The following is a 13,070-nucleotide window of genomic DNA, read 5'->3' on the forward strand; positions in this document are numbered from 1 at the left end:
AAATGTGTACAAACCATAAAGTGAACACTGTTCTGAAACATAGTAGTAGTTAGTATTAGTAAAATAACTCCATTAATATCAAGAAAGGAAATTGCCTGATCGCCACCACAGAATCGACAATACGAAGTACAAAGACAGACATCAATCAATACTAAATGATAAACACATCGAACTATGAATAAAACAAATCAACACGTGCACTATTAGAAGCAGGGGAAGCCGGCGTCCTACACAAATAGAACTGAAGATGAAGTTGTGCAGTGACACCTTTGCTTCAAAGTGTATTTAATATCTGTAACACAGTTATGGGTTCAGACTTAGTCCTTGCTCCAACACTTCACTGTGAACTTCATGAACCCACATTTCTGGCAAGTAGGTGTATTCAACAAAACAGGTGTGCGAGCGAGCCTGTGTGTGTCCAACTATTCCATTGGAACAGAAGGGAGTGAAGGTGTTATATTAACAGGCTGTTAGCATTAGCTGCTCAGTTCTTTCACACCACATGGTAACAAAACAGGCCCTCAGGTCCAGGAGGCAGCTCTGGTTTTACTACCACACTAGAAAAAGGGCTGTTAATAGAGGTTAAAGCAGGGCTGGGGTCCCAGCCAGGTGCTCGCCCATTGGGCACTAGGTCTTTAACACCCGGGGGTTGACGTGAACAGACCCACTATGTGTATGTATGTATGTATGTATGTATGTATGTATGTATGTATGTATGTATGTATGTATGTATGTATGTATGTATGTATGTATGTATGTATGTATGTATGTATGTATGTATGTATGTATGTATGTATGTATGTATGTATGTATACATATATATATATACATATATACACACACACACATACATACATACATACATACACCCTAATTTGATCCTTCCTGGAGGTCAGCACTCAGTAGGTCTGGCCCTGGCTTTCACACCAAAGTGCCTTATGAAGTGCCCTTAGAAAGGGAGCAGCCTGGGACAAGGGTTCAGCTCCAGGGTTCAACGAGTACTGCCAATCTTTCTCTGAAGTGCCCTATAAAGTGCCCTAACAAAGGGAGGGCACGGGGAGCAGGGAGCAGTCTGGGTTCAGTGGATTCTAACAAACCTCTGAAGTGTACTATGAAAGTGCCCTATGGAGTGCTCTTCCAAAAGATGGCACAGGGCACTCAAGGGTTCAGCTAATCTAATCCTGCCAAGTTTCCACCATCCTCACCATAGCGAAAACGCTTGATGAAAGTTCACTGGAGCTGGCTGGTGCCAAGTTGAGCTTTACTGTTCCTTTTTACCACCAATAAACTCTTTGTACCGAATTCAAGTCTCTACGATTTAGTCTCTCTAAAATAATCACAATAACTGTATGCTAGCTTCATTAAACATTATGGAGATAGTGACTACAAAACACTGAGCTGCAACAGTCTCAAACTATTTTTAGTCAGTGGCAAACTGTTTTCCCCCCAGTGGTAAAAGCTGTTTCATCACAGGAACAGACTTCAATTACTTTGTCGTCAGACAGTGCCATTCTCCGCATCAATTTCACGAAACAGCAAGAGATTCCTGTGACCTATTTCTTTAGAGTAGTGTTCTAATCAAGAAGTCCCAGGAAGCTTCCTTAAGGAGGTAAAAGTGTGTCATGTTAAGACCCTGTAGCCATTTTGGGAATCTGGGCTTTAGTAGTATTTTTTCCTACTTTAGAACAGCTAAGCAGATTCGTTATCTTCTGACTGTGCAGACTAAATATATTAGTGTGTTTGCGGCATAAAGAGGAGTTGTTGAGTGGTCTAAGGACAAATGGACTTGACCATACAAAAAAAAAATATATATATATATATATATATATATATAAAAAACTGGCCTTGTTGCAGGACACTTTCAGCTAGGAGCAAAACAGTGTCTGTGTGGGTGTGTGTGTGTGTCTCTGTCTGTGTGGGAGGCGAGACTGACAATGCGGTACAGATAAAGAGGAGGATGTGATGTTTAAGATGCTGTAACTCACAGGTTCGGCACAGGACAGAGCCTGTCATACTGCATCCTGGATGAAACATGAACTGCCCCATGGTCACTCGCAAACAACCACAAGGTTCTCAGAAGGACAAACTCTGACACAGAGAGACTTCCTGCTGGGTGGGCCAAGCAAAGCCATACAGAACTACAGTACTTTCAAAGGTCAGGGGAACCGTGAAACAATAAGTATATGACAATAAACCAAGCTAGATGAAAGGGAAAAAACCCTCTGTTGTATAGAACGCATAACAAGCACATTCCAGGTAGAGTAACTACAAAAGCACAGAAATAAGTCATACTGCTCGTTAACTGACCATTTGGTCTACATTGTGGTTTAAGCGCATCTTGAGCCATATGCTACTTAAGATTCCTGTTCATGAACTGTCACAACTACCACCTGAGGGATTCTTTAGGGTAGGGTGGGGGAATCGCAAAGTGGGGCAAACTAGATGAAGATGGTTAGGTGAAATGACATACACTCCACCATACTCTCCAGAGAGACTAAATGAGGGGTCTCCTCTGCTCTACCTGCCAACTAACTAAATGAAAAGAGAATCAATGACTCCAAATGTCTCAAGGTCTCCAGTAGACTTCTCGCTCTCTCTCTTGTCTGAGTCTCTCCTCCACCCTGAAAATACCCCCAGCTCAGCTCAACTAGCTGCAGCATGTTGAGGTAGTTAACACAGACACAGCTATCTGCTCATTCCCGCATCTCTAACCCACATTCTCCTCCCTGTAGACTGCTCTTCGAACTGCTATGACCTGCAGAGGTGTTTGCTGATGTAGACAAGGATCTAGAACAAAGAACCGGGTTAAATTCTAGAGAGAAAATTCGACACGATTGTCGAGTAAAACCTGCGCACAAAGTACCAACAACAAAAAATGGACATAATGTGGCATATGTTGGCCTGAGAGCCCGATGCTTTAATGTCTGTATCCCATCATGTCAACCGTAGCCACTGGGCCACATAATGACAGTGTTGGACAGGCACCAACCACAGAGAAGTGAGAGACCAGGAACACACTGTGTGGCCAAGGAAGCCCCGGGTCAAGTTCCTCTTCAAACAACTTTCTCCTGCAAGTTAAAGAGGGATAAATCATTTCTACTTCATTTGGAACAATTTTTACCAAAACATGGAATATGCACAGTTTACAAAACATTGGGAACACCTTCCTAATATTGAAAGCTTTCCTCGTTTAACTCAGCACGAATAAGCATAACCTTGAAGAGAGAGAATTGGTGCCATGTTTAAAGGTGCATGAAGAAACCAGTAACATTAACAAGACAAAGGCATGCAGCGCAGGGTCACGTCTCATAGTACCCACTACTCACCATTAGGGCGGTGATTGTCAAGCAAATAACTGCCGACAGACATGACAGCTCTGCTTCTAGCTCCTAAGCAACTTTGTTGTATGTTATTTCTTACATTATTAGAGAAGTTTTTTGTGTTATTACATACAGCCGGAAATAACTTTTGGATATCAGAGCGGTGGTAACTCAGCAGCATTACGACCAGGAATAAGACTCTCTCGAATTGTATCCTTTGTTCGTACCCCCCAATTGAACTTATCCCAAACGCTGCTCCAAGACGCCGCCGGCAGAGGTATTCGGAGGCGACTAGTAGTCTGACTGAGGAGGCGTGCACACCATCTACCGCGTCAGACCATATTACTCGCTAATGTTCAGTCTCTGGACAATAAAGTATACAAGCTCAGGGCGAGGATCTCCTTCCAGAGACATCAGGGACTAACATACTCTGTTTCACAGAATCATGGCTCTCTCTGGATATACTGTCACCGTCCATACAGCCAGCTGGGTTCTCAGTACATTACGCAGACAGGGATAAAGAACTATATGAGAACAAGAAATGCAGGGGTGTATGTTTCATGATTAACTACTCATGGCGTTAACATTATGCATGTTAACATTAGAAGCCTCCTCCCTAAGTTTGTTTTATTCACTGCTTAAGCACACTCTGCCAATCCTGATGTCATAGCCGTGTCTAAATCCTGGCTTAGGAAGAGGCCACCAAAAATCCTGACATGTCCATATATATATACACACACACACACGCTTTGAAGCTTTGAGGAAGAAGTGGGAATGAGTGAAAAAAGGGTCTCAAAACTAAATAATTTCCCTCGACATCACTAGAGTTTCAAAAATACTGTTTCTTAAGGACGCACACACAGTTGGGAGTGAGCGTTTCAATGCATGTGTGAGGAAGTGTCACGCTGGATTTGTAACAATAGAGAGTATTTAGGGAGTAGTGTTTCCTCAAACTGTACTGTGAACTCTCAAGACAGAACCGGTCCCTGGTTACTTAATCAAACAGGAAGGGTGGTTTGACCTGAACCTGCTCTGTGTGTGTGTGTGTGTGTGTGTTTTTTCTCTCCCCTGGGTTCCCTCCCTATCTCCCAGCGGAGGGAGCCAGGGACAGATCTCCAGACCTGATACTAGAGAGAGGTAGGGCCACACAGGACGGGTTAAAAAGCCATGGTTGAGAAAAGGGAAGAAGGAATGAGGGGGCGTTTGGAGCGGACATGGAGGTCTGAATTAGAGGGGTACAGTGGGTGTGTGTCTGCTTGCTTGTGTGTCTGCTTGCTTGTGTGACTGCATGCGTGTAAGCGTAACGGATACAGAGTTGGGGGTTTCGTCTTTAGGAGATTATACATACAAAGCTGTGATTCTATACTGGAGCTCTGCTCAAAAGAGCCCTGATGTAGGCAGAGAGGCAGGGGTCCTGAGTTAATAAGGGAAGTGGAGTAATGAGTGGATGTAATGACTGGAGGGCCTGGTAGACAGAGGATATCATTAAAACAGCCATTTAATCATTCAGCCTGGACTGGATGCAGACCGGACCGCTTAGTCTAGGTTCCAAATGGCACACTATTTCCTTTATAGTGTACTACTCTGGTAAAAAGTAGGGCACTGTAAAGGGAATAAGGTGCCATATGGGAAGCAGACTTCATGTAATGGACTAATAGGGAAGAAATGGAAAAGTTTAGCTTACACTGATTGAAATGATGAATGGAGGGACTCCTCAGAAAATCACTGCCAGCAACTTTTCGATACTCCCATTACGTTAAATAGTTTCTCTGATACTTAATCTAGGTTTCTAACCAAAAATGTAAACAGTCGTACATCCATCCTCCAAAAATCGGAGAAAAACATGTAGGCTAATGCTTTACAGTGTAGTACCATCAACCAAATCGGAGAAGATGGGATACAGGCTTACAGGTTCAAGGGTTGCTGCTTGCTTGTTTTCTGATTAATTTGATTGTCGTTTTCAAGAGTAATTCCTCTAATGTAACACAGGAGCCTTTCAAGAGGAAGTTACTGGAACATAGCATTAATAAATGTCTTGGCTTTCTCATTTGCTTTCCTAGCCCGTAATCGGCCCCATATTAAATGGGTACGGTAGCTCTACAGTAAGGTATTTTTAGAACATGAACCAGACAAACAGCTCCCGACCTGACTGACCCCACTGAGTATCCAAATAATATGGAGAGTTGTGTATATTTCTAGTCCTCATCCTTCAGCATTACTGCAAACGTGCTCATTCAAACCAGCCTCCTCTGAAGATCAGTATTGGATAGAGGAGTGAGTGCTCATGGCTCAAGGGTGGTAAAGGACAGTCTCCTCCCTCCAAGTAGAGTTGAATAAACAGCTATTGACAGGAGCCATCACACTAAATCAGCCTCAATGGAGGTATGAACCTCGTGCCAACGCCCAGCCCCAGCCACCTAGCACCAGTTCTATCCCAAACACTATCCCCATGCCCAGCTCCAGACTTTCTGCCCCAACCACATCCCTGGTGTTAGCCACATCTCTATTCCCATCCCCAGCCGTAGCCCTGTACCCCCAGCCACATCCCCATGCAAACCCAGCTCCATCCCCATGCATCGTGGTTTCCATTTGGTCTGGTGAGTTTGGCTTGGCCCTCCACTGTACAGGGATGGGGATCAGAATGCATTTGGCTAAGGTCAATATCGATGTTACAAGCCAGTGCCTCTCCACACAACTGCTGCTGTGAACTGGTTAGGAAATGGCAGGGTAAGCATGTGTGCTATGTGTGCGTAAGCATGTTTGTAATGCCAAGAGAAGTACCCACACTGTGGGTGGCCCCCCCAGAACCCTGCAGGGCAATTCCTGCCCTGGTTTAACGGGAACAGATAAGTGGTAGTGTAGCGCAGTGTGTGTGTGTGTGTAGGGAAGGGCCGGGCAGGGCAGGCAGACTCAAATAGCATGCCCTGTGTAGAGCGTCACAACCTGAGATACTTAAGTCCTTCCTGCCAACTCATCCTCCCTCCCTGTGCTCGCTCTCTCAAATCAAAATGACATGTTTCCCAAGCCGCCATATGCAGGCAATAGGGCTTCAGAGAGCCACTAATCCAAATGGAGGGAAGGTTCAGGCCTAGGAGTTGGACGAGACATAGCATTCTTGCACGGGTCAGTTCTTTGGAGTCACACCCGCCACACGCCGGCCACATCAATTCCAAGCCCCACCCGATATCCGACATCAGGACAATGGCTGCAAATGTGTAAATTTGGCTGCCGACTAATTTGGCTGCCGACTAATTTTGCTGCCGGTCAATAAACGGTTACATTTTTTCAGTCAAATGTAAAACAGTAAAATGACGTGACCAACAGAAAAGTACTATTTGAGATCTGTATATAATGACGCGATGCTTATGTTTCCGCGCTAACAGTGGGAAGGCGGCCCTAGGCGAGAAGGCAGGCGACAAGCTTAGGCCCAAAACAAGCCCATAGAAACGTATTGGGCTTATTTTGGACAGATTTTGGCAAAAGAAAAACCTCTGGCTTTGCCTCTTCCTCACTGATACTATGCATGCATACACGGACAGGACATTTTTCATTAAGAGCTTACTGGGAACATGCAACAATAGCAAGCCTTATCGTATAACAGTTCAAAAGGCTATAGTCCATTGTTGAACATGCAACCTCTGTGATGAAGCAGCTAATAAAACATTTTCCAAAACGCAATTTGCGGGAAACACCGCTCTTAACCTAATGCGAACAGTTGTGACAGAGATAAATCATCTCTGTTAGAAATGGAGAAAGAGGGGAAATCTAATGGTTGTTGCAGTGATGGGTTGCTAATACGTTCGAGGGTTGTAGCTTTGGCTTCTGGACAACAAAATGAAGTTGATATGAAAATCAATAGAACAGGAGAGAAATGCTGGTTAAATGGCACGAGGAAGTCTTTATAAAATAATTGCCTCCATGTTTCTACAGGTGGATTTTTCGCAAGGCTACTTTGAAGCAAAGTAAGACATGCCTCATTATTTGAAGTAAAGTAAATTGTTTCAAACAATTCCACTGCCTCAAGCACACATTGCAAAGTGGTGGGTGACGTGCTGGTAGTCAACGCTAGGCAGGCTATAGCCTACACACCCGAATGGGAGGCGAGCTTTAATTACGAGTTGAGATTGAGAAACAAAAATAGCTCCTTTTAAAATCGTGGCCACCAAAGTTAACACGCGATTGCATTCAGAATTGTTATTTGTTGCGCAATGACTAGGCATGCAAAAGCAGGTTTCACTCCAGTAGCCAACAGACTGAGGAGCTACTCTCACACTGTCTGACAGTTTGTAGGCTATTCCACTCCTCAAACTAGGCTCTGTATGCTGTGTGATAAATTAGATGCATGGCCAGTAACGAAAATACAAACGCGCCAATTGAATTCCACAAAATTATGCAAATGCTCCTATAGACTGATAAGGATGACCGGTCAAATGTATTTTCAGCAGCTAACCGATTAACAGTTAGCATCCCTAAATCAGGACACATTTTTCTACGCAACCTGACCCATCTGCATAGAATTGCTCCCGAGAGCCGATCAGTGACCCGCCAAATAACAAATTTCATTCATTGTTTTTATGATTCCAGAGTAGTAGGCTATTATTCCCCTTCCTGCATGAATTAATTTGTCTGCATGTCTACATTTGGATAAAAGGCTACCTTTACCAGCATACCGTTTTTAGACATATGGCCTGCATATGGTCTAAATGCACAAAAGCCTGAATTAACCTAACAATTAACTGATATTAAACTGAATTTACCTATCGTAAACAAATACCTGCTTGCACTTTTTGCTGGCTGTATAGCCATCTACCGGCTTGTTGTCCTTGTCCACAATGACACAAAAATCCTTCCAAACCAGGTGATTTTTTTTGAGGGTCAACCGCTGGGAACCGTTGGTATCCAGCCCTATGCAGGACTACCACACAGCCTCAGAGAATGACTAGCTAGCAGTTGAGTGTTGTTGGATAGTGGGACCTCTATTACCTTCTCAATTTCGAGGGCTTTAGCTGCGATGGCTTGAGAGCGCTGTGTCTTGAAGTTGGCCTTCTGTGTCTGGTCGGTCTCATCCTTGGCCGGCACTGTGTCCTCAGGCTCTGCTAGCAGGGCTGGGGTGGGGTCAAGTTCCTCCTGGGAGGGTAAAGGTTACAGCTAATGGGTTAGCGCGCCAGGCAGGACACAGCAGTTCAAATGGCTTAACTGATTCAGGTTTCAAATTCAAAGCGTGTGAGGGCAACACTGATTAGAGTCAACGAGGTTGTTGTTGCTGTCATTTTTTTTCAGCACATCAAACGCTTTAATATGCATGCAGCATCTCAACAACGATCTAGAATGTTTTTCCTTCAACATCTTTGATCAAAGACCGTCGACAGCTGAAGATGAAGGCCCACGCCCACTGACGTCAGCGCATCATACTGCATCATTTAGTGTTAAAAGGGAAATGAGACACAAAACATTACATCTCTGACTGTCAAATTGAACAAGAGGAGGCCTTTTGTGACCGTGTTAGCATTGAAAACAAACAACTTTTTGAAACGCCCATTACTTTTAGTTTACAGAAATCCAGAAAGCTTTCATCCATGGCAAGGAAATGGGTCACGCATGGTGAACGCAGTCTTCATCTATCGTGACCTCATCAGACCACAAGAAAGAGACAGTTCCTCTGCGATGTGGGTTCTAGAATGAATGACATGAACAGGGATTTGCAACAGATTCCACACACCATGACAGGGCAATGAATTGTGTTGATAAACTGTGTATCCATAGGAAGGTAGGTAAAATGTGATGGTCAGACAATGTTGAAACGATGACAAAAAAACAAAAAAAAAAAGAGTCTGTATGATAACAAATCGGATTTCGACTATGCATTGAGTCTCACGGAATTCCATAATCCAACCAAGTGATGTAAAACAGTTGTGCAGGTCTTTTCTACCTTTTAGGACTAGTACAACGCTAGTAAAGGGTATGCTATTACTATGACAGGTAGCCTATCATTTTGATATAGGCCTAATGAATAAATGATCGTATCAACTGAGAGGCTGAACTGAATCAGGAGCAGTGAGCTATGTCTGACAGTTACGCAGCCGTACCTTGATTGAGACAGCGCTGTGTGGAGAACCGTCTATGGAGGCAGTCTTTGTGTGGCCTAGCAACCTGGGCTTATCTGTGAATTGAAGGAGAAGAGGAATGAAGAAAGAGACGGGGGACAGAAGGAGAAAGAGAAACACTCGCAACTCATGCATACACAGTAAACTAAGAAGCATTGTAAAACAATAAGGAAACATTTAAGAAAAAGGAGGGCACTCAAAATAAAATCAGGGCCAGTACAATTCCATTTAAATCCTCTCAGTATTAAAAACACACTGGGGAACTACCACCACTTATTCTATATTGTCATCCACAGTGCAATCACTCATTGCACTCGTACAGTGAACAATGGATAGGACAAGATGCTGTGGGACTGACGACAAGCAGAGCCCAGACAAATCGCTGTTAATTTTACGTTCTTGTTGGAATAGCTTGCACAATAGAGGTCGACAAGTTCAGCTGTGACTAAATTGAAATATTGTGCTCTGCCGGCTCCAATATGTCTATAAAAAAAACAAATATGGCTGGGTGGAAATGTTTGTTTTTATTCCCATGGCGATGAGACTGAGCCAAAGTGAAATTAAAAACACACTTATTCCAGGAAGTTATGAAAAAAAATCCAAGTAAACCATGAAAAAGTAGTTTGTTAGTTCAAAATGCAGCAAAATTCAAAATTGATTGAGTGCTGGATTTCCTATGATACTATTAACAGATGATTCTTTGAATGAGAGATGTTTACTTAGGCAAAAATGTCTGTAGCCTGAATTTATAATAAAATTGATATTTGCCATATTAAAAGAACAGAGTAGCACAGACATAGAACTCTCTGTCTATGACAGACCAGGCCTTTGCATTTTGAGGAAAACCTGGTTAACTTGGAAAGACACTCACTCGCCAGACACACTTGAATCTGTGGAGAAGAAACTAGGCTGCTGTTTTAACTTAAATGATTAGTGACAGATGCTCGTGAATTGCAAATCCAGAAGAGGAGCATCCAGAAGATTGTGTGTGTTCCATCAAAGAGACACGTAATGGCATTAGTTAAACAGCAGCAAAGGAATCTAAGCAGATTAAACATCAAACCTCACTAACGGGTAATGAATGAATGAAAGTCAGAAACAGAACCCTGCGGATAAGAAGACTAATCCCTACCAACAGTCAATGTGCTAGAGCAGGGTATTTCTGCCAACTCCAATTGGCTAATTGTTCGTGTGTGTTATCAAGCCAAACAAAGAAAAGTTAGGATATATTGTACAGTCTAATCATTAGGGCAGGGAATTGCCAGGGACGTCGCGGTATGATATTATCACGATACTATATGTAATTGCGGTTCGAGACCGCAATTTTATTGCGATTTGATGCTCCAAATACATTGCTTACTATAAGTCTATAGTCTATAAGACTATAAGTCTGCTGCAGAGAGAAAGGGACCGTGAGAAAAATGAGCTTTAAAATCAGTAATGGAAGTTTCTTAAAAAGTGCTAAAAACATATTGGCTCACTATTTCATAAGAAGATGCAGAACAAGCTATAGAATGTTAAATACTAGGCGTTGCACAGGTTCAGCATACAAACCCACTTGTTATTTTACAAATCGATACTTGGAGTCAAAGTATCAATATAATATTTGACCAAAATAATATTGTAAATATATTCAGTTTATCCCCCTCCACTACTAATCATGAAAGCTAGGCTATACTTCACCAAAACATTGTGGACACATGCTCTTCAGAACATCTCATTCCAAAATCAAGGGCATTAATATGGAGTTGGTCCCCACTTTGCTGCTATAACACCCTCCACTCTTCTTGAAAGGCTTTCCCTTTCCACTAGATGTTGGAACACTGCTGCGAGGACATCCTTCCATTCAGTCACAAGAGCATTAGTGATGCTGGGTCTTGTGCTGAAGTCGCTTCCAGAGGCAGCTTGGAACTTGGTAGTGTGTTGATTTTTACATGCTCCAGCACTTGGCGGTCTCGTTCTGTGAGCTTGTGTGGCTTACCACTTCATGGCTGATCTGTTGTTGCTCCTAGACGTTTTCCACTTCACAATAACAGCACTTACCTTTGACCAGGGCAGCTCTAGCAGGGCATACATTTGACAAACTGACTTGTTGGAAAGATGGCATCCTATGACGGTGCCACGTTGAAAGTCACTGAGCTCTTCAGTAAGGCCATTCCACTACCAATGTTCGTCTTTGGAGATTGCATGGCTGTGTGCTAGATTTTATACACCTGCCAGCAACGGGTGTGGTTGAAATAGCTGAATCCACACATTTTTCCACATACTTTCGTATATATAGTGTAGAATAAATAGTCTTCTTCAAGAGGTACTTAAAAAAAATACTATTTGGGAACTAAAAACCTGAACCATAACCTATAGGCAGCAGGCTTTCTCTAAGCCATTGTATTCCAAATGCTCACTCAGAGACATTGTACAGGATTCTCTACAGTAAAACTAGGCCTACAACTAGACCCTGTGTGGTGTGCCTTCCTTATCGTCCCTCCCAAACAGTTTCTTTCTGTGCACTTTGATGTGTTGACCTAGCCAAATTAGTGTTCCAGACAGGGGTGGAGGGACAACTGTTTTCTACCTGTTTTACTGCAACTTCAAAAGGGGATAGAATATGCAGCCCAAACATAGGGGTGGGGGGTTATTCAGGCTAAACTGAAGGCTTCCTCTGTGCTCTCTTTACACCGTAGCATAACGGAGAAAAATAAGGGCTTTAAAACTCCTTTGCAGTGATTATGAGAAAGGACTTCTTAAGTCAAAAAACAATGTGAAATGGCTGAATTAGACATAGGGATATTTAAGGACACTCCGTGTTAATTTCCTTTATTCTCCTACTATCCCAATATTCTTAATTCAATTGAAGGTATGCCTAACTTAACCTACGCAGATTCCTGGTAAATCCACACAGAGAAAAGGTAATAGCTGTCTTTTTACTTACCCAGGTTGTCCATTGAGGTCAGAAGACCTCTATGACAAGGGAGACCTGGCAAGACTGAATCATTTTGAAGCTCATAAAAAAAGTTAGGCTACAATATAATGGTATGCATGCGCCACTCAAAGGGGAAGGTAATGGGACTGGGAGTGAGTGCTGGTTTGATCTTGAAGACATCTGCTGGCTCAGTGCGCAAGCCAAGCAAAGGTTAGACCTTGAATCAAAAGCCAAATCACCTCAATAAAACAAGGCTATTCTTTTCCCAGCCTTATAGAACCTGCGTGTGTGTGTGTGTGTGTAATTAAAAATGTTCCAGCACCTCCATTTAATACACACCTCCACTGAAAACAGATGCTCCTCTCAGAGAGCGGCCGGGCCTCTACATATTAGTTTAAGCATCACTTCAAAACATGCCAATTTTCTTTTAGGGATATGAAGTGTAGACTTACCAGGCTCTCTGCTCTGGCTGTGAGGCTCTTCTTTATACCCTGGAGAGGGGCGAGAAAGAAAAAGGTCACCAAAATGACTGACAGCAGATACAAACACCAAGGTTACAGTATCCACACTAGTGGATGCATGTCCTTTACATTGCATCATTCCAAGTGATATGCTACAATGGACACTGGATCAGAGCCAGACTCTAAAGTGACTGATTAAATGTGATATTATTAAATCATTGACAGCTGAACTAAATGCCTCAGTAGAGAAACAAAAGGAAACTTA

The 13,070-nt window shown here is 42.9% G+C and overlaps 1 protein-coding gene across 2 annotated transcripts in view; it reads right to left on the reverse strand.

Annotated features, from left to right (window-relative positions):
• LOC109889647 (periphilin-1) overlaps positions 1-13,070 on the reverse strand; it is a 29,530-nt gene that overhangs the window by 1,488 nt on the left and 14,972 nt on the right. For both annotated transcript variants that reach the window (XM_020481231.2, XM_020481230.2), the window contains 3 exons: positions 12,797-12,835; positions 9,407-9,480; positions 8,304-8,447 (listed from right to left, as the gene is read on the reverse strand). In XM_020481231.2, coding sequence (XP_020336820.1) covers positions 8,304-8,447; positions 9,407-9,480; positions 12,797-12,835 — 257 coding nt within the window. The remainder of the gene's footprint in view (positions 1-8,303; positions 8,448-9,406; positions 9,481-12,796; positions 12,836-13,070) is intronic.

The sequence above is a fragment of the Oncorhynchus kisutch genome, linkage group LG4 (genome assembly GCF_002021735.2).
Source record: "Oncorhynchus kisutch isolate 150728-3 linkage group LG4, Okis_V2, whole genome shotgun sequence".
In the NCBI taxonomy this organism is placed as follows: Eukaryota; Metazoa; Chordata; class Actinopteri; order Salmoniformes; family Salmonidae; genus Oncorhynchus; species Oncorhynchus kisutch.